Source organism: Poecilia mexicana, unplaced genomic scaffold, assembly GCF_051168715.1.
Source record: "Poecilia mexicana isolate PSO_F unplaced genomic scaffold, ASM5116871v1 scaffold_12, whole genome shotgun sequence".
In the NCBI taxonomy this organism is placed as follows: domain Eukaryota; kingdom Metazoa; phylum Chordata; class Actinopteri; order Cyprinodontiformes; family Poeciliidae; genus Poecilia; species Poecilia mexicana.
This window is the reverse complement of record NW_028263381.1, coordinates 15,840,431-15,863,013: the sequence shown is the minus strand read 5'-3', so window position 1 is coordinate 15,863,013 and position 22,583 is coordinate 15,840,431. Positions and strand designations below refer to the sequence as shown.

General features: G+C 38.4%; 1 protein-coding gene across 1 annotated transcript; it reads left to right on the top strand.

Annotated features, from left to right (window-relative positions):
• The first annotated feature begins 10,453 nt into the window (after nucleotides 1-10,453).
• On the top strand, nucleotides 10,454-22,506 carry dbh (dopamine beta-hydroxylase (dopamine beta-monooxygenase)). Its single transcript, XM_014993869.2, has 12 exons — nucleotides 10,454-11,349; nucleotides 13,352-13,498; nucleotides 13,616-13,873; nucleotides 13,982-14,158; nucleotides 16,172-16,274; nucleotides 17,121-17,287; nucleotides 17,400-17,543; nucleotides 18,999-19,037; nucleotides 19,393-19,452; nucleotides 19,561-19,688; nucleotides 20,609-20,768; nucleotides 21,979-22,506. Exons 1-12 carry the CDS (start codon nucleotides 10,981-10,983, stop codon nucleotides 22,069-22,071), a joined length of 1,845 nt encoding a protein of 614 aa, XP_014849355.2. The 5' UTR covers nucleotides 10,454-10,980; the 3' UTR covers nucleotides 22,072-22,506.
• Nucleotides 22,507-22,583: the final 77 nt, after the last annotated feature.

Sequence of the window (22,583 nt, the reverse complement as noted above, 5' to 3'; positions counted from 1 at the left end):
GTTTGTGCAAACATGTGTACAAAATTGAATAAGACATGAAAAATCAGTTTCTAAAAAGTTACTTAATTCTACACAGTTTGTCAGATTTAAATTGAATTTAAAATGTTGTTTCAAGGCATCATCCAGTCATAGTTAGTTAATTTGCTAAAGCCAAAATTCACATGAAGCCAGAATGTGACTTGGTCAGTATATGCATTTGACATTGTTTATGCATGCAAAAAGCAGAAATAGTTTCCTACCCTGTGCATGCATGCAGCTGCATGCTCCAATCCTGAGGTAAAACAGGATGCATATTTGACTGTGATCAAGAATAGCCGATGCACTATTCATATTACAAAACATTAAACCAGCAAAAAGAAAAGTAAGAAACTTTAAAAAAAGATAAATTAGCAAAATGAATGATATGGATAATATATAGATAATAATATATAGGTATGGAAATAGAATCAGAAGATAAAAATGGATGGAGAAAATGTAAAAATAGAAATGTTTTGGGAGTGTTTTCAAAATCTGCTGATTGCTCGGCTGTTACCACTAATGGTCAGCGCTCCAGAGGCGGCATGAGCAACAGTATGAGCTGATCTTCAGTTTCTATGACTACCGTTCTATTACCGACTGACATTTTGCCATTACAGTTTCAGTTTTTGAGTGGGTGGTTTATGTTTTTAAAGTAGTTTTATTTGCACCAACTTTCCCCAGCGTGCTCTAAGCTGATAAATAAAAAAAGATGCATATGCAAACAGCGTATAGAGACAAAAATGAATCATGAGCTAAATGGAGAAGTTTATGAATTACTGTTTGTTTTTTTAATGAAGACCACCTGGGCATCTTGGTATTTTGTTCTGTATTTTATTCTAATTACATCTGTCTCCAAAAAAGGTCCATGCTGACATTTGCAACTTTTATGTTTCAGATTAAAAGCTATAAACCGTGGGCTCTGTTGATAAGCCTTGGAAAAAATGATTTGGACCATGAAATTAATAATGAGAATACCCCTGGGCTTTTGCAAAATGAATGCGGTGTAATTCAATTAAAAGTGTAAACTTAGCCCGAGTAACATATTATCTCACTTTAGTATTTATTATGTAATATGCACATATGTGCAGAAAGAAGGAGTATAAAGATAAACCATGCACATTAGTCTTGTGATTTCAGTTAATATTTGTTGGCAGGTTTCAGAGGGTTAAGGGATGTCTTCAAAACAAAGAAGCTCTGGTTTCAGTCGATTTCAATTTCACATCATAATGTAATATAGCTACAAATCGGAATATGCATTTATAATATACTAACCTTTGTAAAATTGATGCACCCATATTTAGTTATTTTTTGATTATGTAAACTTTTACATGCTGCAAATGTTTGAATATGTTTCATCCAAAACCAGGATGAAATGTTGTCAAGATTTCATCCTGACAACATTTAGAACATTTATAGCAAATTGTTACTTTTTTAAAATCAAAATTGTATTTTTACTCAAATGTAACAAAAGAACTAAGATAACTAAATAAATTACAGCAGATGAGCACAGCAAAGATGCGATGGAAGAGACTCAAAAGGGATGCGGGGAAACAGCCTGTTTTTTCCACGCCCTCTGACCGAATGCTCTCCATCCCCACCTCCCTTTGGAGTGAACATCAGATTTTTTTCTTCTTCTTTTTTTTCTTTTTAACAATCACTCAGTGGGATGAGGTCAGGCGACCAATAGATTCTCTGCACAGACATGCTCGTGTGCTGGTCACTTCTGGGGGTCTGAGCACATCCGTCTGTGCACAAGTGATGAGTGAGCACGTCAGGGTGTAGCTGCGAGGGGGGAAAGCATGGTGCTGAGGGGGTGGAGTGAAAAGATGGGTGGTGGTGGAAGGGAAGACGAGGAGGAAGAGGAGGAGGAGGAGCGGGTGGCGACTGTTTAACATGATCAGTGAGCAGGCATGTTCCCTTCCCCCCAGTTTCAATCTATCCTCTCCACTCTCCCAACGAGGAGTACCAAGAGTGCGTTTTTAACCCAATTAGGTTAAAATAATTACAAAAATCTGAATATGGTACCCACTAATTGAATATTTCTTAGCACTTTTAAAACCTTCCTTATTCTCCTCCACAACCCATCCTGATGTTTTCTCATCACCCATCTGTCTTGGAAATGTGTTTTTCCTCCTTCTGTTTGTCCTTCAGCTTCCCTCTCTCCCTCTTCTCATTTTTTTTCTGTCCTGGTAAGCAGACTGGAAGCTGGTAGAACAGCAGGTAGATGCACCACATCTTCAAGTCAGGCTCCAAGAAAAATTCAAGACTGTTTATAACAGAAATATGTATGAATGTGTGAGAGAGAGAGAGAGAGATGTATGTCCCAAGAGGCCTGGGGTGACCTGGGGGTCATCGAGAGAGTCACCATGGGAACACAAACCCCTCCTTGCCTTTTATAGTTCTGTGGTCATCTAGTCCATACATGCATACATTGTAGAGCAGTAGAATTTCACCAACATAATAATGAAAAACATGTTATGAGTCATCGACCTTTCATTTTACATAAAACCTTCAAATGATGCATCATCAAAATAAAGATTGTAAAGCCAAAAGCACATCAACAAGGTAGCGGTGAGTCATTGCATTTGACAACCACTTTCATTACCACAGATCGAAAGTATTTTTCTAAAGTGATTTGAGCTCTGAGAACTTAAATCATGGTTAATATTTTCTCAGGCAGTGATAACAGACCGAGCGGTCAAGGCTGGCTACCATATGCCTCTAATATAGGTTAAAAATGAATAGAGGTGGATTTCCTGTCGGTTGCCGGTTTTACTTTCAAGTATAACCTTAAACTACCTTAAATAGTTAAAATAGGTGACAATGTGGTAACACATAATCAGAGCAAAAAGGAACAATAATTATGCTCCCCTATCGATATACATCTTTAAAATCAACTGTTTGTTCATGCTGATAAATTCAAAGTAAAAATGTTGCGATATTCGTGCTGCACCAGTAATCGGTGACGTCAACGTCAATGTATGAACGTTTCTCGTCAGACCCCCAGCTGGTTGCAGCAGACAGCTGCTCATACCGAGCCAAGTTCTGCTGGAGGTTTCTCCCTCTGAAGGGAGAGTTCTCCTCTCCACTTACGCTACATGCACGCTCAGTGACGGATGGCTGCAAAGTTAAAGCGCAGTGGAATTGACTGTGTCTTGTCACTTCATGCTGGTTCTGGGAGAGATTGCTCCAAAGTCAGTGACTTGATGAAATCGTCTGGACTTCCTTAGGCAGAAAACTTTTCACCAGTGTAAACTTATTTTGAGCTTAAATTGATGCTATATAAATAAATTCAATTGGATTGAAAATTTAGATGAGGAAGATATGGAGCCTTCCTAAAGCACTGCTTAAAAATATTTTAAAACAATTCTCTCAAAACAGCTGCAGCTCATGTCTGATCATTTTCTTTTGGTCTATCTTTTTTTTATGGAAACAGAGTCAGGACAAGGCAAGGGAGGTGTATAAATACAAAAACAGCTGCATCATTGTTATGGTTTCTATCTCTGAAAGTGATCATGAGTCTGAGCAAACTGGGGTTATCTTTAATCTCTGGATTTCTTTCATTTTTACTAGTTTTTATTTTTTTAAATATCAGCAAGGACTCTGTTTGCATGTAGATGTGAGGTGCATATGAAGCACAAATTATTAGTTTTGGAAAATATTGTTAAGGGTACAGATTATGTCAATGCCCTCAGTAAAATTAATATTTAAAATACCATAATACAATGATTGTAACATCCTTTTAATGGCTGTTGCATGGATCATACACTGTCACATAAGGCATAAGAAGAACACATGTGAGGAGTGCCACTGTGCATCACTTCATTTGAAGGCCATCACATACTTCAGTGCATTCTGCTGACGGGTGTTGAAGCTTAACAGCTTACTGAACCGCAGCAGTAGCTTATTTTTGCAAAACAAGGCATGCTGTCCCTGTTGTTTAAATGTTATTGATAAAAAAGTGGCCTATTTTACTACATTAGACTTTTAAAGCATAGATGTTTTATAATTTGACTTTTGTAACTTCCTCTAACAGGTAGCTGTACTGCAGCGCAAATGCTAGCCTGTGCATAATTATAAACAGCATCAAAGGATTTTATTTCAGTGGTTCTGTTTTGCTTTCTGATGATTTTGCTGGCTTAGAATGTGAAAAGTACTTTGCTTCTGCTTTATTTTTTAAGTGTGAAGTTTAGATTGAGTGGCTATTATCCCACCATCACCACAAGAGGAGACAGAATCAAAGAAAATAATCGTTTGAATTTTAGAAATAGCTTCAAGTGTAAACTGCATCTCAGCCTTTAGAAATGTGCTTGTTGGCTGACATATCATCTGGTCAGTCACTGCCCTACGTATCACAATGTTTCCAATACACTCAGTAAGTGATAGGCTGCATCCTGTACAAACCTCCTCCCTCTAAACCTGTGCTGTGATTTCACCAACATTTACAGAACCGTTTCTCTTTGTTTCTCTCTTTTTATTTTTATTTGAGCGACATTATTGCTTCTTGAGATGCATTCTCGCCCTGCCTGACTAAAAATACCTTCAGCTGAACAATTTGGATTGCAACCGTTCCTAACAGTTGGTGACAGAAGTTCTGGCTCACAAGCCATGCGGTTTTGTCAGCGTGTGGCGTGCCTGGCCAGGCAGCAAGTGCTTCATGGAGAGTGCAGAAACCTGTCCCTTGCCTTTATGCTCACTCTCCCATCTGTTTATATCTTTGGTTTGGGCCTATATATTCACTGACATTGCTCATGCTTTCATAAGAGCCTTTGAAAACACTCAAAAAGACAAGTAAGTGGCTCTATCCATGGTGCTGAACTCTCCATCTACCTATCTATGCATGCATGGTTACCTTCAGAGATAAGATGAATTCTTTGGGTCACATCCAGGGCAGTTTTCGCTCCTAGTTGACTTCAGTTATTCAAAAAAAAATAAAAATAAAAAAATCTGAGCGGTGGCCAAAAAGAAAAAAAAATCAATTGGAAGAATAGAGAGAGAATACAAAATCTTTGTCTTTGCTTATGAAATAGTTACAACTCTGAACTGGAAGCAAATATAACCCCCAACTGGGCCCAATCCTCTTTGACTGTCCTTCATTAATAAGAAAAAAATCCAGACAAAAGATGCAAAGGTCCAGGCTTATTTCCTTAATCTTCTCCAGTAGACCAGCTTCCTTCACACTCTCTTGAGATGAAAATCATTTTTTCTTTTCTTAAGCTCAATTCCAGAAAGGAGTATAGAAAAAAAAGATAGGAACAAAATCAAAAAGGTTTTAAACGTAAAAAAAAATGTAAAAAAATAAAAATAAAATAAATAAATAAAAGCGAACCGGTTTCCGGTGATAACGACGTTTTATCTGACAGATGTGCTCAGCAGCGCACGAGTCCATCAACCGCTCGGCTGGAGTTGTTGAAACAGTGCAAACTGATCTGCAGAAAAATATAACACTCCTACGCAAACATCCTCATGATCAGCAGCACCAGTAGCCTGGGCAACATGTGCGCCGGAGAAACAGCATGGGTGACGGGGGGGAATTTCGCCATTTCTTCCCCTACGACCACTTTCGAGCAGCGTCCTAGAAGGTCGAGGTCAGATTTTTGTAGTAGCGTCGCTCCAGGTTGCGCCTCTCGCCCGGCTTAGATCCCGCTCTCCTTTCTTCTTCTTTTCTGGATCTCCTCCGGCTTCCTTCTCAGTGTTTTATCCTCTTACCGCATGTGCGCTATCCGGCTTTTTTTTTTTTTTTTATTATTTTTATTTTAAGCCTTTGTTGTGGAAAAGCAAACGCCTGCAACTGGATAGTTCTCCGAGAATAACGGCGTCTGTTTATGCACGGTTGATGTTATTTCCGCGTTGGCCAATTAATTGCCGAATCTTGCAGAGTGACGTCCGATTCTGCGTAGAGACGAAAAGAAAAAAAGAAAAAAAAAAGAAGAAGCTGCGCTTTAAATCCAGGGGAGGTTGGCCACAGTGCCTGAACGGAAAGTCAGTGTAGTAAATGCAGCCAGTCCTGCTTACAGTCGGGCTGAGGCTACAGTGACGTGAAAAAAAAAATACATCCATACCTCTTGAACTTTTTCACGATTGCAAACAGACACTTTAATGTACTTTATTGCGATTTTATGTCATAGACCAACTGGAAATTAAAGGAAATTGAAACCTATTTTTTGTTTATTCATATAGGGATAAATGAAATGTCACGTGTATTTTTTTGTGATTCCTTTAAAATCGCCTTATTAGGAACAGCGAAAAGCGTTATTAAATGTCATGCTGATTTTGAATTTATGTAAACTTTTGTGCAGCATTGCATACCTGCAATTATGCAATAGGGACCATAACACTCCAAATAACATCCTCCAAACAGGATTAGTTTTTTTTTCTTTGTGACCATAATCAATGACTTTAGGACGGCCAAATCCATATTAATAATTAAAAGAATTACACCTGACCACAGAGCGTCCAGCCAAGTCACAATGACAAACTGGCCTTTTCATCTGGAACAAAACCTTAATCAAGCTCCATTAGGAAGATGGACACATTGTCCCTTGAAGGATCATTTTTCTCCCTGTGTACTTTCTTCTGTCACTTGTCCTTTTGCTCCCTTTGCCTCCTGACTCTGAGGTCCAGTTTCATCTCTTTGTGCCCAATATCATGGTTATCTCACTGCTGAAATCTGTTCCACCCCCTTTTTTCCAGCCACTCTTTCCTAAAACCTCTTTACTCATCTTTTTTTTTTTCTAATTATCCAATCCAACTTACAACTGCTTGGGTCTCATATCCGGATCAGGCTCGGGGCAGTTTGAGGCACTGCTGGGGGCAGTGGTGTGAGTTTTTATTGCATTCATTATTCAGACTGAAAGAAGTGGAGATTAGAGCACTTTGAGAGTGTGCAGTGTTGAAATATTTATATTAGCAGAGAATGAGATGGTTGGATTGGCTGTGTGCGTGTGTGTGTGTGTGTGTGGGGGTGTGTGTGTGTGTGTGTGTGTGTGTGTGTGTGTGTATGTGTGAGAGGACGGTGAATTCTGCTTTTATGTGTTTTTATGCTTTTCATGGACTTCCACAAATGCAACGAGGAAACAGGGTGATGTGAGCTGGAGAGGCGATCTGATCACTATAAAAACCACACTTTATTGCCATTTTTGTTTAAAAAAATAGCTTGGGGTGCTTTACATTGTCCTGTCTGCAAAAGGTACCTCCAATTTTAGTAAAATAAATAAATAAATTACATAATAAAACCAAAACTGGACCAGTGTGGCAAAAATGGGTCACTGCTATCAGAGAGGCATCGGCAGAGGGAGTCAGGGACGCGGGGCACAGCTCTGATCATTTCAAACCATTCCTACTTTCCTCATTTCCTCTTCCACCACTCTGAACACTTTCATACACTCTTATTATAACCTCTGTCACCAACATCATCAACAAAATGGACCAACAAGAGCACAGCATAATGATATTTGATGTTATCCTGACAAACCATGACCTATGCACATATATTGATCAATCTATTCTTCAGAACTCAACATACACATATAGTTCTGACAAAACTTTACATAAGTTCATTATCAATATGAGTTTCACATTATCTCCTTCAACTGAGTTTTCTTTCCCTCACAATGCCAACAAGCACTTTTGCAGTGAAGCTTTCTAAACTGAGAACCGGTGCACGGTGGTGGCAGTATCATGCTGCGGGGCTGTCTTTTTGAGTCTGTGTCAGGAAAGCAAATAATTTGGATAAACTCTAATTCTGTTCAGAAGATCGATGGCCAAAACAAGCATGGGTGGAGGTGCAAGTTAAGGTGAAACTGAAATTGAAATCAGCACAGTCTGTTGAAGCTTAGATACAGTTAAGCTTCACTTTCTCTGTTTAGAGTCTTAAATGTTCTGCCAGAATTATGCAAGAAGCTGGCTAATGGGCACGAGCATGTGGTCGACTTCCTAAGCAGACATTTAGCAAAATATGAGAGGGGGTGCATGTACATATTAAAGTTAAAATATAGATTTGGAGATGAGTCACGTAGGATGTGATGATACATCTTCATTTGGACACTAGCTGTTGGAGGATTGAGAGGAGGAGCGTCAGCATGTGGGCAACTTAAGACCAGATGGAGCTTAGAAAAAGAAGGAACATGAATATAAGTGAAGAATGAAGGAGGGAAGCAGAGGGAGATAGCTGGGCGTAGTGAGATAGAAGAGGAGTAGAAGGAGACTACTGATGAAATGATGCCCCGCAGGGAGAAAAAGAGGGCGGTGTCAAATGAACATGATAAACTGAGATTGATTGGTGAACTGGGTGTGAGTAGAAAATTGGATAATTAGAGCCGTGGCTGGGATGTGGCCCTGCTCCCCAGCACTACACCATCATGTTAATTTCATTTAAAATCTAGACCCTGTGCGGATTAGAGAAAATGTTCGGCACATCCAACTTTACGCATCCAATTCTTCAGTGAAGTTACAACAACGAGCCCAGTCAAACAGAAGGACGGCTCAGACGAATCATTAAACTCCTAAGAGTAATAGCTCATTTCATCCGACGTCCCTGCCCCCACACCTCGTCTCCTCAATTCACAGCTGACTTTACAGCGTCTCAGCTCTGTTTGCTGACGCATCAGTAGTGGTACCAGAAAGACAAGTGTGCCTGTAAGAGAAGAAGAGAAGGCAGACAGTGAAAGAAAGACGCCCCGGCGGAGAAACGTGTAACGGGAGAGAAGCAGAGCGGGCCAAGCATCAGAAGTGTGGCTGAATGAAGGAGAAGAACGAAATCATTATTGTCAAGCATGTAGAGACAAAGAGAAGGTCACTGAGCCTCATATGAGAGCTGTTCTCAGAACATACGGGGCTCTGTTTGCGCCCGAGGGGACGTGACGTTTTTATTACATTAACCACCACAATGGCAGGATTTTTCTTATCCTGTCTGTTTTATTGTTCTGATCCAAAGCTTTTCCTCTATGATTCCCTTCTGGATAAAAAGCAAAAACTCAATAGTCTGACGTCGTATAAGAGGTTTTATTTATTTATTTATTTATTTTTCATTTCATTCAGAGTTGGCAGTCACTCTGCAGCAGAGTTTTACCTGAGCTTTACCTGCAATTGAAAGAATTTTGAGATCCATTGAATCCTCTCCAGTGAAAAAGAGATGTTCGAAATCATCACTACGTTTTTCTATTGTTTTCTGGAGTATGAATATTCAAGTAATCAATACATTTCTGACTTAATGTTTGAATTTGGGATTTGTGGCAATAAGCTGTGATTTGTTATATGTGGTAAAAATGGTTTTGAGGTAAACACTTATGCTATTGCTGCAGGGTGAGTCCATACTTAACACGTTTGGGAACAAAAATGATTCTGTTTAATAAAATCATCACCTAATGGGGTCCGAAGTTTTGATTTTGTGTCACATCCAAATGTAATTTGAGATTGTTGTAAATATGGCAAATTTGATTGACAATTTTCAAGAGTTTTAGTTCAAGATTGTCACTGACGCATCTTAACTTGGAAAACATTGGGCACATCAAAAACATTCATTATTTACTGGCGATATTAACTTCTTCCTTCCATTTAAAAGTAATAGTAAGTGGGATTGGATTGAAAACATCTAGTGACTTTTTGCTTTGGACACCAACCATATAATAAAACTTTCTTTTTTTTTGAAGAAATAATTACCCCATATTCTATTCTTGTTGCTGAAAAAAATCATTTGCATATCAGCAAAATATAAATCCATTAATACCAAAAAATTGGAAACCGCAATGATTTTCTCCAACAAAGTCAAACATGACAGAGTCAGATCCCAGTTATGCTTCAGATCTGCAAGGATTTACAGATCCAGTTTCTAAAAAAAAATAAAAAATCATACTGCATTTTTTCATCAAAATATATGTCTAATATTTATGAATCCTTACATGTTTTTAAGGTAATGTTCAAAAGGTAATGAATAAATAAAATCACAATAAGATAATGTTTCTGCTATTATAAGTGAGAAATAAATATTTTTCTGCTGAAGATCACACATTATGGAAAAACAAATCATGAAAACAAGTAAATAAATCAATCCTTATTTTAATTCATGATGTATTTTTCTACTGTAGCAAACCTTTTTCACTAAACACCCCTCTCACAGTGACTTTACTAGCCTAGTAGATCACATTGCTTCTCCTTTTGAAAACCTGTATTGACAGTTAGATTAGGTCTTCTGTAGCCTCAGGTATAGGTTAAGGAGGACGTAATGCCTTAATGCCTTGTTTACACATCGCCCAAGCTCCCACTGCCCCCGAAATGTTGTTTGAATCAATGGGGTGGGAGGGAGGCGCAGCCTCTAGTGTTGGTAGAATGTATAGAAAACATTTACATGTAGAAAAAAAATCATTTTGGTCATTTGCTTACCAAAGGAGAACAGAAAGAACAATAAACTTAAGTTAGTCCAATTTGATGGTCATTGATAATGCCCATGGCTGGATTTGGATCAATTAGGGTCTGGCAGACGTGCAGAATCATGACCGATCCCCAGGGCTTAAAGAACACAATTCAATTTTCCTCAATAAATGTAATACCATTAGGCTGGATAAAAACAGGCAACTTACAAGGGAGGAGTCTTTTAAAAAGCAAAGAGGTGGATGAGGTCGGAAGAGACCTAGCGGTTGTTCAGAGGAAAGAGGACACCAACAGAGGATCTCACCAGATAAATAGAAAAGAAGAAGTGCAGATGCTTCACAGAAGGTCAAACTTTGTCTAACATTACAGACGGAGAGGGCAGAACACAGAAAGAAAGCGGGTCTGTTATGTCACACGAACCCTGAAATCAAACAAGACAAATGCGAGCGTATTAGTCTGGAGGATTACATCATTTTTATAGCAAGACTGGAGAAAAAGTTCCCTCGCAGTTTGTTGTTCGGCCTAAACTTCAGTTCAACTTCGGCAAGAGAAGTAAGGAAAAGAAAAGCAGCTTGAAAGGATCTGTCCGCCAGCATGAGGATCTTCAGCAAAGACGTCCGCCTTCAGGACTTCACCATCATGTATTTCACTGGCCTGGCTGCCCTGATGGTCATCCTAGTGGCTTCGTATCAGGCGCCCTCCAACGCCGTCGACGTATCCAGCCTAAAGCCGAGCCCTTCCAGTTCTCTGCCACCTCTCCCCATGCCTTTCCGGATGCCTCTGGACCCGCTTGGAAACCTGCAGCTGGCCTGGAACATCAGCTACGCCACCCAGGAGGTCTACATACAGCTGAGGGTTGCAGAGCTCAGACACGGGGTGGTCCTGGGGATGTCGGACCGCGGTGAACTCAGCAACGCAGACCTGGTGGTGCTGTGGGACAATGGAACAAGGAGCTACTTTGGGGTAAGCAAAATTGATGCTGGTCTATGTTTTGAATTAATTTTTTTTTTTTGCAGGGATTTCATAAAGAATCTTAAGGAGAAGGGATTTCCTACATTTTCTTGTCTCTCCATGGTTGTAGGGGTGTGGGATAGGCATTTTTGTACAAGCAGCCTGCAGAAGAGTTTTGCTGCATGATCACAGAGTCGCTAAAGATGTTATCAAGCCTTCCTAATTGGAAATCAGTCAAACTGCACTAATAGCTGCAGCTCTACTGGGAATCATTAGCAGATATTTGCATATCAAAGCCAAATCACATGTTAATTAAGATGTGCGAAATGCTGTTTTTTTTCATTACGCCTCACACAGTTTTTAAGACATCTGAATGAAATTTCAACAGGAAATTTGTTGGTATTATTTCGTTTCTGATTAGGTCTCTCACTACCTAATCAGTGTCTGCAAGGAAACATCAACAAAGCAAAGGAAAAAAAAAAATCAGTGCAGACATCTGATTAATGAGAAAAAAAAATTATATTTGTCACATATAAAAACAAAGACATGGGGCTGCACAGTGGCGCAGTGTTGCCTTGCAGCAAGAAGGTTCTGGGTTCAATTCCTGGCCTGTGGTCTTTCTGCATGGAGTTTGCATGTTCTCCCTGTGCATGTGTGGGTTCTCTCCAGGTACTCTGGTTTCCTCCCTCAGTCCAAAAACATGATTGTCAGGTTAATTGGTCACTCTAAATTAAATTCTCCCTAGGTGTGTGTGTATGGTTGTTTGTCCTGTCTGTCTTTGTGTTGCCCTGTGACAGACTGGCAACCTGTCCAGGGTGAACCCTGCCTCTTGTCTGGAACATTAGCTAGAGATAGGCACCTCCTGACCCCACTAAGGGACAAGGGTGTACAGATAATGGATGGATGGAAGAACAAAGACAGCAGCAACAGTAAATGATTTTGACATGATACTATCAATGGAATCCTACAGTGAGTAATGTCTTAAGGAGATATATCGAGCCCAGCCGCCCGAAATAGCTCACTTTTTTTTTCTGCAAACTTCTAACTCACACTGGACAAGGTGTACTATGGCCCACGTGCTTTATTAGATTTGTACAAAATGCACACTTTCTAAAATGATGTCTTCAAAATCCACAGAGTTCGTGTGGGACAGTTACATAACAGTAACAGTGAGGAGATGAAAATGAGAGATTTTAGGTGTTATTTTGGACAGGTAGGAATGTGAGAAACTCAGACGAGGCTACAAAGCCTTCTGGCAGAGAAGAACATCTTGTTTGCCAGGTTGGGGAAGGTTTCACAACACCAAATGCCACTCTTTTTCTAACTAGTTCTTTTTATGGATTATATCATAATTCTCCATCAAACAACTGACTACAACGGCTGCACATTTGTCACAGTTATTACCCAGTAACCAATTTTGAGTTCCTTTTTTATTTATTGGGATTAGAGAACTTGTATCTGTGTCTTAATAACCTACTATTACTTACTTTTGCCCTTTCTTGAAATATCAAACAAAAACATGTAGCTGTCTTAATTGTCACAGTGATTATAATAATTTCTTTTTCACTTCACAATGTTTTGTTTTTTTTTTTTTTTCAAACTTACCAACAAACTAGCTCATCTGTTCATCAGTTCATTTGCGATGGCGGAGGATTTACAGTACTTTAAGAAAGTATTCCAACCCTAATATTTTCTTTCACATTTTTTCATGTTACAGCTGCAATCTTCAACATATTTTATTGACATTTCAAATGGCCAATGTGAAGTAATGTTTAACTAAAGAGGTTATGGAAAAACTATGCCTGGTTTTGAATGTTGTTTTACAAAAAAATCTAAGATTTTCTTCCAGTATTGCCCTGTATTTAGCTCCATACATCTTCCCAATAACTCCGGACAGTTTCCCTCTTCCTGCTGAAGAACAGCATTAAGCAGCATAATGCTGCCACTGCCATGTTTCTCCAGTGGCAGGATTTGCACTATTTGAGTCCTGTTTCACCTCATTCATCTCCTACAGGACGCATGGAGTGACAGCAAAGGCCATGTGTCACTGGATAGCCAACAAGACTACGAGCTGATTGAAGCTAAACAGAAAGCTGATGGATTTTACTTGCTCTTCAAAAGACCTTTTAGTACCTGTGATCCCAGAGACTACGTCATAGAGGTAAGAAAAGATATTATTGAGTTGTTCTTTTATTTCCTGTGTGTGTGTGTCTGTGTGCATCAGCCTCCCATATTTAACTTTGTAGTTGTTTAAAACCTTTCTCCTCTGACTCATCAGGAAGGAACCGTGCACGTCATCTATGGCTTGTTGGATCAACCACTTGCCTCTCTTGGAGATCTGAACCTGTCCAGAATCCACATGGGGGTGCAGAGAGTGTTGATGCTTCGCCCTGACATGCTGTCTCCCACTCTGCCTCCAGAGGTGAAGACAATGGATGTTCTTGCTCCAAATGTCATCATACCAAACCAAGAAACTACCTACTGGTGCTTCATCCAGAAGTTGCCTGATGACATGCCCAAGAACCACATTATCATGGTATAAGGATATTTCAAATAATAAATATTTCGCATTTGGTCTTTTTTTATCAATACTTGAATGAATAAATATTTAAAAAACTGTTTGCTTTTTTACTATTTCCTCCAGTATGAGTCTGTGATAACTCCAGGTAACGAAGCCATCGTGCATCACATCGAAGTGTTTGAGTGTGCACCAGATCTGCGGGAGGTACCACAGTACAGCGGCTCCTGTGACGACAAGATGAAACCCAAAAAGCTCAACTTCTGCCGCCATGTGCTGGCTGCGTGGGCAATGGGGGCCGAGGTATGATGGGAAGTCATTTCCATAATGTGAATGGGACCTTTCCACAATAACATCCATGACAAATAATCCAAGACAGGCCAGGACACTCAAATGTCAATTAAAGGATGTGACAATTAGGTTAAATGTCATCAGTTAATAAAAAATGATTTAAATATGCAAACACCAAATATATAAAGCAGTATAACTGTAAATAGACCCCTGGTTTAATGTAAATACAGAACATCTAATTGAAACGGAGCACTGGGACGAACTTGGCTAAGTCCAGACCTTGCACCTATTTTAAGAGACAAACAAAAGCTCCCACGCGAGTAATATTAAAGCCTGGAGCTGCAGGCTTTAATATTCTGTAAAGATGTTCCCACACACATCACTTCTATTAAGAGACAGTCTGTATGTGGGAAGCACACAAATATTTATAAACTTGCATACATGAAAAGAGAAAAATACACCCACAAAAAAACAGCAAATGAAAACCCTTCATGAACGCATCTAAATGAGACGTTTTAGAGGCGATACAAAAAATAATAATAAAAATATATATATATATATATATATATATATATATATATATATATATATATATATATATATATATATATATATATATATATATATATATATATATATATATAATGGGTCCTTAAAATTAGATTCATGTTTTTTCAACTAGTTTTGAAACAGTTTTTTTGTGCCACTGGCAATCCCTTTACTGCAAAAATAGCAGACTAGAACTTGCAGAACCGCATGTTACATTTGAATAATTAGCTGGGAAGAATAATGTCATTCTTTTTTCTGTGCCCCAATAGTTTTTATCTCGCATGTTTTGTTGATATCTATTGTGGGATTAGTCGGTAATTACAATGGCTGTGGTGAAAAAATATGGAGATAATTCCTGAGTTTCTTCTGACAGATAAGATGTCCTGGCCAGAGTAAACTTTGTCTTGTACAACTTGATTAAACAAACAAAATGTTTATTTACAACCTTCTCAATAATCCATGAATTTTAATTATTTAGTTTTGGTGATGAGCGCTGAGTCTTTCAGGTTTGAAGGCCTCCTTGGCGTCGCCCTAATTTTCAGCTTCCTCCACAGAGTCTCTATAAGACTGAAACTCCAAAATATTAATATGACTTCCTGTCTGAGGAAACATGTTGCTCAGGTTAAATATTGGCCTTAAAACTGATAATCTACAGTGTGGGGGGGAAAAAAATTGGGATTAACTGCAGATTTTGTCCAAATGACAAACTTTCGACTCCACAGAAGTAGAGTACAAGGCCATAGGGTGACAAAGCAGCGGCTGAGTAAGTAAAGCAGCCCGCTCTCCACATAAAGCAAAGAGGACAGGGAACAGCGAGGCTGTCACCATATTTCTCTGTACCGCTTCCCACTGTATCGCAAGCAAGCCTGGCCCCTCTCCGATTGGATTATCTGCCAGCTAAACAAAAACAAGCAGGATGCCTTCTGTGAGCTGTGAAGACAAGATTAGGTTGGAAATATTCAGGCCTCTTTCATCACCTTCTTATAGTGTTGTTTTATCCTCCTAGGCAGTGCACTGAAAGAAGAGGGTATTGAAGCCTTGTAAAGCAGCTGAAAAAAAAGAGGGAGAAATAAATTATGGAGAACTGTCCTTTTGAAACAGTGGAGGAGCAAGTTTAAAATGTTTTTTTTTTTAGAAAAATACACTTTACACGCCAGCATAGGATTTCAAATTGTTTAATAGGTTCAAAAACACAAGTAAAGTTATCTGATGTGCAACTTTTCTTTGCAGGGAAGCAAATTCTAATATTTCTGTTACCTTTCGGATACTAGAGACTAATTTATTCATGTAAAACATTTAAAAAGTATTTTATTTTTAAGGGAAAATCCTGATTACTATAAAACATGAGTGTAATTCTAACACAGTTGTTAAATGAACTGTAAATTGTAAGTCGTCCAATTAGCCACTGCACTACGCAAACTCCTGCTGTGGTTTTTCCTCATGAATCTTATATTTCATGTGTTCCTGTGCTTGCAGGCTTTTTACTATCCTCCCGATGCAGGCCTGGCAATAGGTGGACCTGGTTCCTCAAGGTTTCTTCGCCTGGAAGTCCATTACCACAACCCTCTCCTTATATCTGGTACACACATGAATACTTAACTGAACTGGATGTACTGCCAATGGCAGACATATTCTTCTAAGAAAAAATAGATCAGCTGATTTGACTTTTGCAAATATGTATCTGGATGTGAAATATCTGTGTATTTCACATTAATATTCTCATGTTCCTTGATATGAATAATTTAAAACGTGTTTCTGCTTTTATGAAAAGTCTAGCGGTTTTAATCAGAAGAGGTGTGGCTAAATGTAATATTACAGGTTGTAGGTGCGCCAATGAGAATCTGTTTTCTGTTAGGTTCTGGTTTATCATTCAGAATCATGAGAAGACATATGAGATGTGTACACAGCTTCTCTGTGCTTTCATTAATTCAAAACATCTTGCTCTGCTGCTGAAAATACTTAACTTTGAATCTTCTTCCATCACAAACTGACTTTCTGGCCACCTTGTCAGGGCTGGTCAAGTGGAACAGGCAATTCCGGTGCATCTCAATTAAAATTCATGACTTGCAAAATTTGCAGCAAGTTAAAAAATGTTAACTTACTATAAGATCACACTTTTTTTTTTTACTTTTCTCATTTTTGTTTAAAAATAACAATTATCAATTAGCATTTCCTTGTCATGTCCAAGCCATAAGTGCTTCCAAACACATAGAAGACCAGACAAAGTGTCTATTTGACACTTTCAGTCATTGATCACTGACAACTTAAATAGCAAAAGGCTGCTACAGAAAACAAAAAGGAAAAAAACATCTTCATTTTTACATTTTTCAAAGACTGGGAAGGTGCACAAATATTCTACCTGTGGAATATTTTTCAAGTATCACAGAATACATGAAACATTAATGAGTCTGTATTTTTAATGCAGGCAGGCATGATTCATCTGGGATACGACTGCATTACACTCACAACCTGAGGCGGTACGATGCAGGGATCATGGAGCTGGGCCTCGTTTACACTCCTGTCATGGCGATCCCTCCAAAGCAGCATACCTTCTATCTCACTGGGTATTGCACATCTAAGTGCACCCGGACTGTACGTACATAAAAGCTTCATCGCTTAGTGTTTCAAAAGCTGAGAAACTCAGCTTTGAGATTTATCGGTAACCTAAAAACTCTTTTTATTTGTCTGCCGGTTGTCTCTCTAGGCTTTGCCTCCGGGAGGTATCTATGTGTTTGCCTCCCAGCTGCACACCCACCTGGCTGGCCGTGGGGTCAGAACAGTTTTGGTGAGGGGAGGGAAAGAGCTGGACGTGGTACAGGAAGACCAACACTTCAGTACAGAGTACCAGGTGAAAGAAAGGACATCTCTAACCATGTCAATGCTAAAATGATGCACCTTCGCAATTTTTTTTCTAATACAAAAAGATTGGAAAATTAATTTTAAAAAATCATACTTTAAATGTGTTCAGAAATACTGTTTAAAAACTTTCAAGAGGAAAACCAAAACTCTTTTTCCCTATGAGAAAACTTTTTATATTGTTTCATAAATATGATCATCCTTAATTTACAAATAAACAGTAAAAAGTTTATCAGAAGTTAAGAAGAAAGAAGTGTCCATGTTCCAAACAGCAAGTGTTATGTGGGCAAACTAGGTGCCACATCACAGCTTTTCTCCATTATTATTCTAACAAATAAGAAAAGCTTAAAGATTTATTCATCATGTCGTCATTTAACCACTTTACCTTCCAAGAAACTGAAACAAAACAGAGTGCAGTCTATTACTCATTTTCTAATAAACTTATTCGTGGAAGTTACAAACTGCTACTGTGCTAACTTCCTGCAGCAGCTGGCTGTGCTAGAGTGCTAATGTGACTGTGTGCAAAAATCTGCTTTAGAGGAGACAGCTGCTATTTTAAAATCTCTGATTCAGAATAACAATAATAATAAAATGCTTCTTTTCTTGAACAGAGCCACTAATTTATCAGCCAACAGCTTGAGGTAGTTTGAAAATGCTGCCAAACCTCCTGCCGCATCTAGCTGTGCTACAAGGCTAATGACATCTTGATTATAAACAGAAATACCAATAAGACACAAGTGGCACTTTTTTTTTTATTTCTGTCCTACTAGAGTGTTAGCTACCATTTCCACATTTTGACTTTTTGTGGTGGGTTTAGTGTGGCTTGTTTTACATTTCCTAATCCACCAAAAGGGGGAGCTACAGTCACAACAGCCACTCACTTCCGGTATGAATGACAATATAACTCATGTCATGGTTTAAGGACTCATAACACACTATAATTTCGAAGCTGCAACAACCTTATCTGTCAGCTCTAAACTGAGAAACAGAGGCATTAATATGTTGAGTTACAGCCCAGACGCATGCTTTTTGCATGCTACATATGCTCATCACCTGTTATGTGATAAAATCTCAATATGATCTAATGTGAAACCCATCTAAATGTATGTTGAGTGGCGTTAATTCAGAACCTGAGGCCTCGTTAGACATATGAGGGCCTTTGTAACAACGTTCTCCGCCAAGCTAACACATTTTCTAAAATTTGTCAGCATAAAAAGTCCTGGGGAGGGAAACGGCTGCCGTTCCTCCTCTCTGTAATTAAAGTGTTTGTACAGAATGATGCAAAACTACTATGCTGAATTGTATGGTTAACTCTGAAGAACAATAAACACATCCTGTTTTAATTAATTGTCAATCATACCCAAACTGATTTTTAATGTGAAGCACAATTGATTTTTGACTCATGAATCCTTTTGTTCGGCTGAATTTGCTCTCTTCTTACATGTAGACAATCCGAGTTCTGAAGAAAATGATAAATATTTTACCAGTAAGTATAACATTTTGTGGATTTTTGAATAAAAAATGTGTGTATATATTTCACATGTGAAAAATAATCTATCTCAACTGCTTTCTTTTTTTTATTTCATTCTTAAGAATAGCAATTTACAACTCAGCTGGTTCAAGTTTATTCATATTTCCTTCCCGTTTGCTTGCACATCAGTGTATAATTAGATAATCTTACCACTGTGTGAAGCATTTAATTGAATGTAAATAGAAGGAGGCTGTAAAATCTGAGATGTGATGGGGAAATTCCCAGAAGATTGACCAAAAAGCTCTGATACACAAAACACATTTCTTTTTGATGCCAAACTGGCTGCTGTAATTATTGTTCTGTCCTGCAGGGCGACGTCCTTATTACAAAGTGTACTTACAACACAGAGGACAGGAGCAAACCTACAGTGGTGAGAAGTTTCAGTCTTTAAATGAAAGCTTGTTTTAACACTGTATCCCTTAGTTCCCCCTCTGATGTCCCTCACACTCATTATTTTGTTCTGCTCTTTTCTCCACAGGGAGGTGTTGGCATCATGGAGGAAATGTGCGTCAATTATATACATTACTACCCTCGGACTCAACTGGAGCTCTGCAAGAGCCACGTTGACCCAGGGTACCTGCAGAAATATTTTAGCTTCATTAACAGGTACTGCAGAAAGACTCTTCAAATCGTTACGAATTTCTTAAACTTGTGTGTCTTTTATGCCAATTTCAGTCAGAAATATTCAAATCAATCAGGAATTATATATTTGTTTTTTTTATAATGCTGGTATGTTTAGCAAACTCCTCTTTTATTTTCAGAGGAAAAACAAAACTAATATATTTTTATACAAAATGCATCCCACTGAATATTTTTCTCATACGTATGAAGCTCAGACTATTTACACAGCTCTGATGTTTTTAATGAGAAACATAAAAATACTACAATAATTTTGACAAAATACATTTCAAGGAGTGCTTAATTATTAATATTAAAAACACTGAAACGGGTCAATGATTAGCAGGAACAATGAAAACGAGGAGAGCCGGGGTTCAAACAATTTCAGCTTTCTAAAATCTACTGTAAAATATTTTTCCACTTTAAGTCAATATTTTACAATTAGTCTCTCCTTCTACAAACATATTAAATATTAATTCTATTTTTGAATTTTATACCTTTAAAAGGTCATTAGGTGCATTTTTCCATTGTTTGAATCTGTAAAAAAAAATCTAAAATGCATCACACACACAAAACACACAATCAAAAGCAAGGGCAAAAAAAAATATTAAGTATGAAATTTTGCAGTAGTTCTTGTTAAGATTGGACAAAACATGAACTTTGTTGGTTTGATAGCTAATCTGAGCTATTTTCATTCAACCCTGCCTAAATGGAAGGAAAATTAAACCAGGATAGCACAAAATGTCCCCGAGATCTGTGAAGAATTAGAGAAACAAATGGGGATTTTATCCCCCTTCAAACCCGACACACTGCTATCCTCTAAAAGCAAAGATAAGCGTTTAAAAATACCTCGTCTCCTTCTTTTGTGTCTCCTTCTTCCCCGATTTCTCCTCACTCTTCCCATCAAGGTTCCATGGAAATGACCAGTGTGTGTGTGGCGATGTTGGTGTGACAGATCAGTACGCTCAGCTGCACTGGGACGATTTTGCCGGAGAAGTGCTGGACTCTCTTTATAACACGGCTCCCATCTCCATGCACTGCAATCAGTCCACTGCACGCCTCTTTCCTGTGAGTCCCTCATTCATCAAATACACATATATTTGCAAGCTACAATGGACTGGTGAGCTACCAATTTAACCAAATCAATGTGGATATCATTTCTGCAGAAGAGTCAGACTCAGTCAGAAATAAACCCACACAAACATCCGAGATGTGTGGATGAGAGTGAGTAAATTGATTGCAAATGGTACGACGACCTTAATCAAGATTTCTGGACAGAAATGCTCTTTCGTCAGAATACTAGATTTAGGAATTCTGGCTTGTAAAAACAGGAGTCAAATTTAAAACCAATTTATTTAAATTATTTTCTTAATGTCACTCTGCAGCTCAGTGACATGGAGCGAAGGCAGCTTTATCAAAGTATGTGGTTAGAAGAGAAATGTTACGGAAGGGAATATTGTCAGGGAAAATATAACTAAAACACCATGCCTCATGGAAAATCTACAAATGCAGGACCTTATCATTTTAAAAGTCCTTTAATGTCAAGCCCAGCGTGTGGTCTTTTCTCACACTGACGTGTCTCTATAAATTGTTGAACGAATGGAACGCAAAAGAGCTCAAGATAAAAATGTGTAAGAAAAAAAACCCCTAAATGAGTCAGCGTTTATACTTGCAGTCATTCTCATTGTTCCTCAGTGATTTCTTTTACAATATGTTTGTTCTTGCTTGCAAAACTTCGTAAGTCGATGCAGCAAGTACAGGCTAGAGTTATTCTAACAAACAACCGGAGGCCGAAGGGCTCGGCCTCAGAGCAGACTCAAAGCGTTGCACACAGCAACGGGCTGCCTCAGCATGGTGGCATGAATCCTTCACTTAAAACTTTTCAGATCATCAAGCAAACTTTAAATTGAGACAAAGATAACCGTTGTCAAATTAAAAGCGACTCGAGTAAAATGTCTCAAACGTATGAATGAATAAGTGCTTGATTTAAATAACCTGAAAAAGAAAATCTAGTTTTATCTAGCCAACTGGTTTTGCCTAATTTGCATTTCCTGAATTGCATTGTTCTTTTGAAGACATTTACACATTTATTGTCCTTGGCAAATTATGTTTACTATAAATGTTTGTGCTTAAATGTGATCAAGACTGCAGAGTTGTTTGTATTATATAAAGAAGCCGAACAAAAGACCAATGAAGACATATGGCGTATCTGGACATTTGTTGAAAAGAAACAGAAGAAAATGCCTTTGAATAAAACTATTATTAATTTTTCTCCCAGGGTGAATGGGAAAAACAGCCCCTGCCAGAAGTCACCTCCATCCTGCCAAAACATCGCTACCCCTGTGAAGGAGGTGCAGAGTCGTACAGCTGAGCCGGCGCCGCTCCAGTCTGAGCAGAAACATCTGGAGTAGTTTGAGGACAGGGAGCGACCAGCAGACCAACAGGAGATTAAAGAGGATTATTAAATGTGACTTAGTTTGAATCGAGTTTTATCTCTACATTAGCTGATAAATAGCATCCACTGCTTACTGTAATTATATGCCTGTGCAGACACCCACCAGCTGTGTTTATTATTAGTGCATACTAATTAAGCTAATCGCAGTGTTGTTCATGTGTTACATCTAATGAAAAATGACAGTGAGATATTTGACATCAGAGGTCTGTCAATGTAAAAATAAAAAAACATAAAAGCTATCCAAAAATTAACAGAAAAAGTTTGTTCCATTTCTCACGATTCTGTTAAATTACAACTAAAGCGTTGCATTTGTCATATAGTTAAATAAATAAATATTGTATGTTACAGTAAAATGTTGGATTACCTTCCAGTCTTTGCCGTATTTGATTGTTCCTATGGAGGTTTTGTTTTTGAAAAGAAAAATGCAC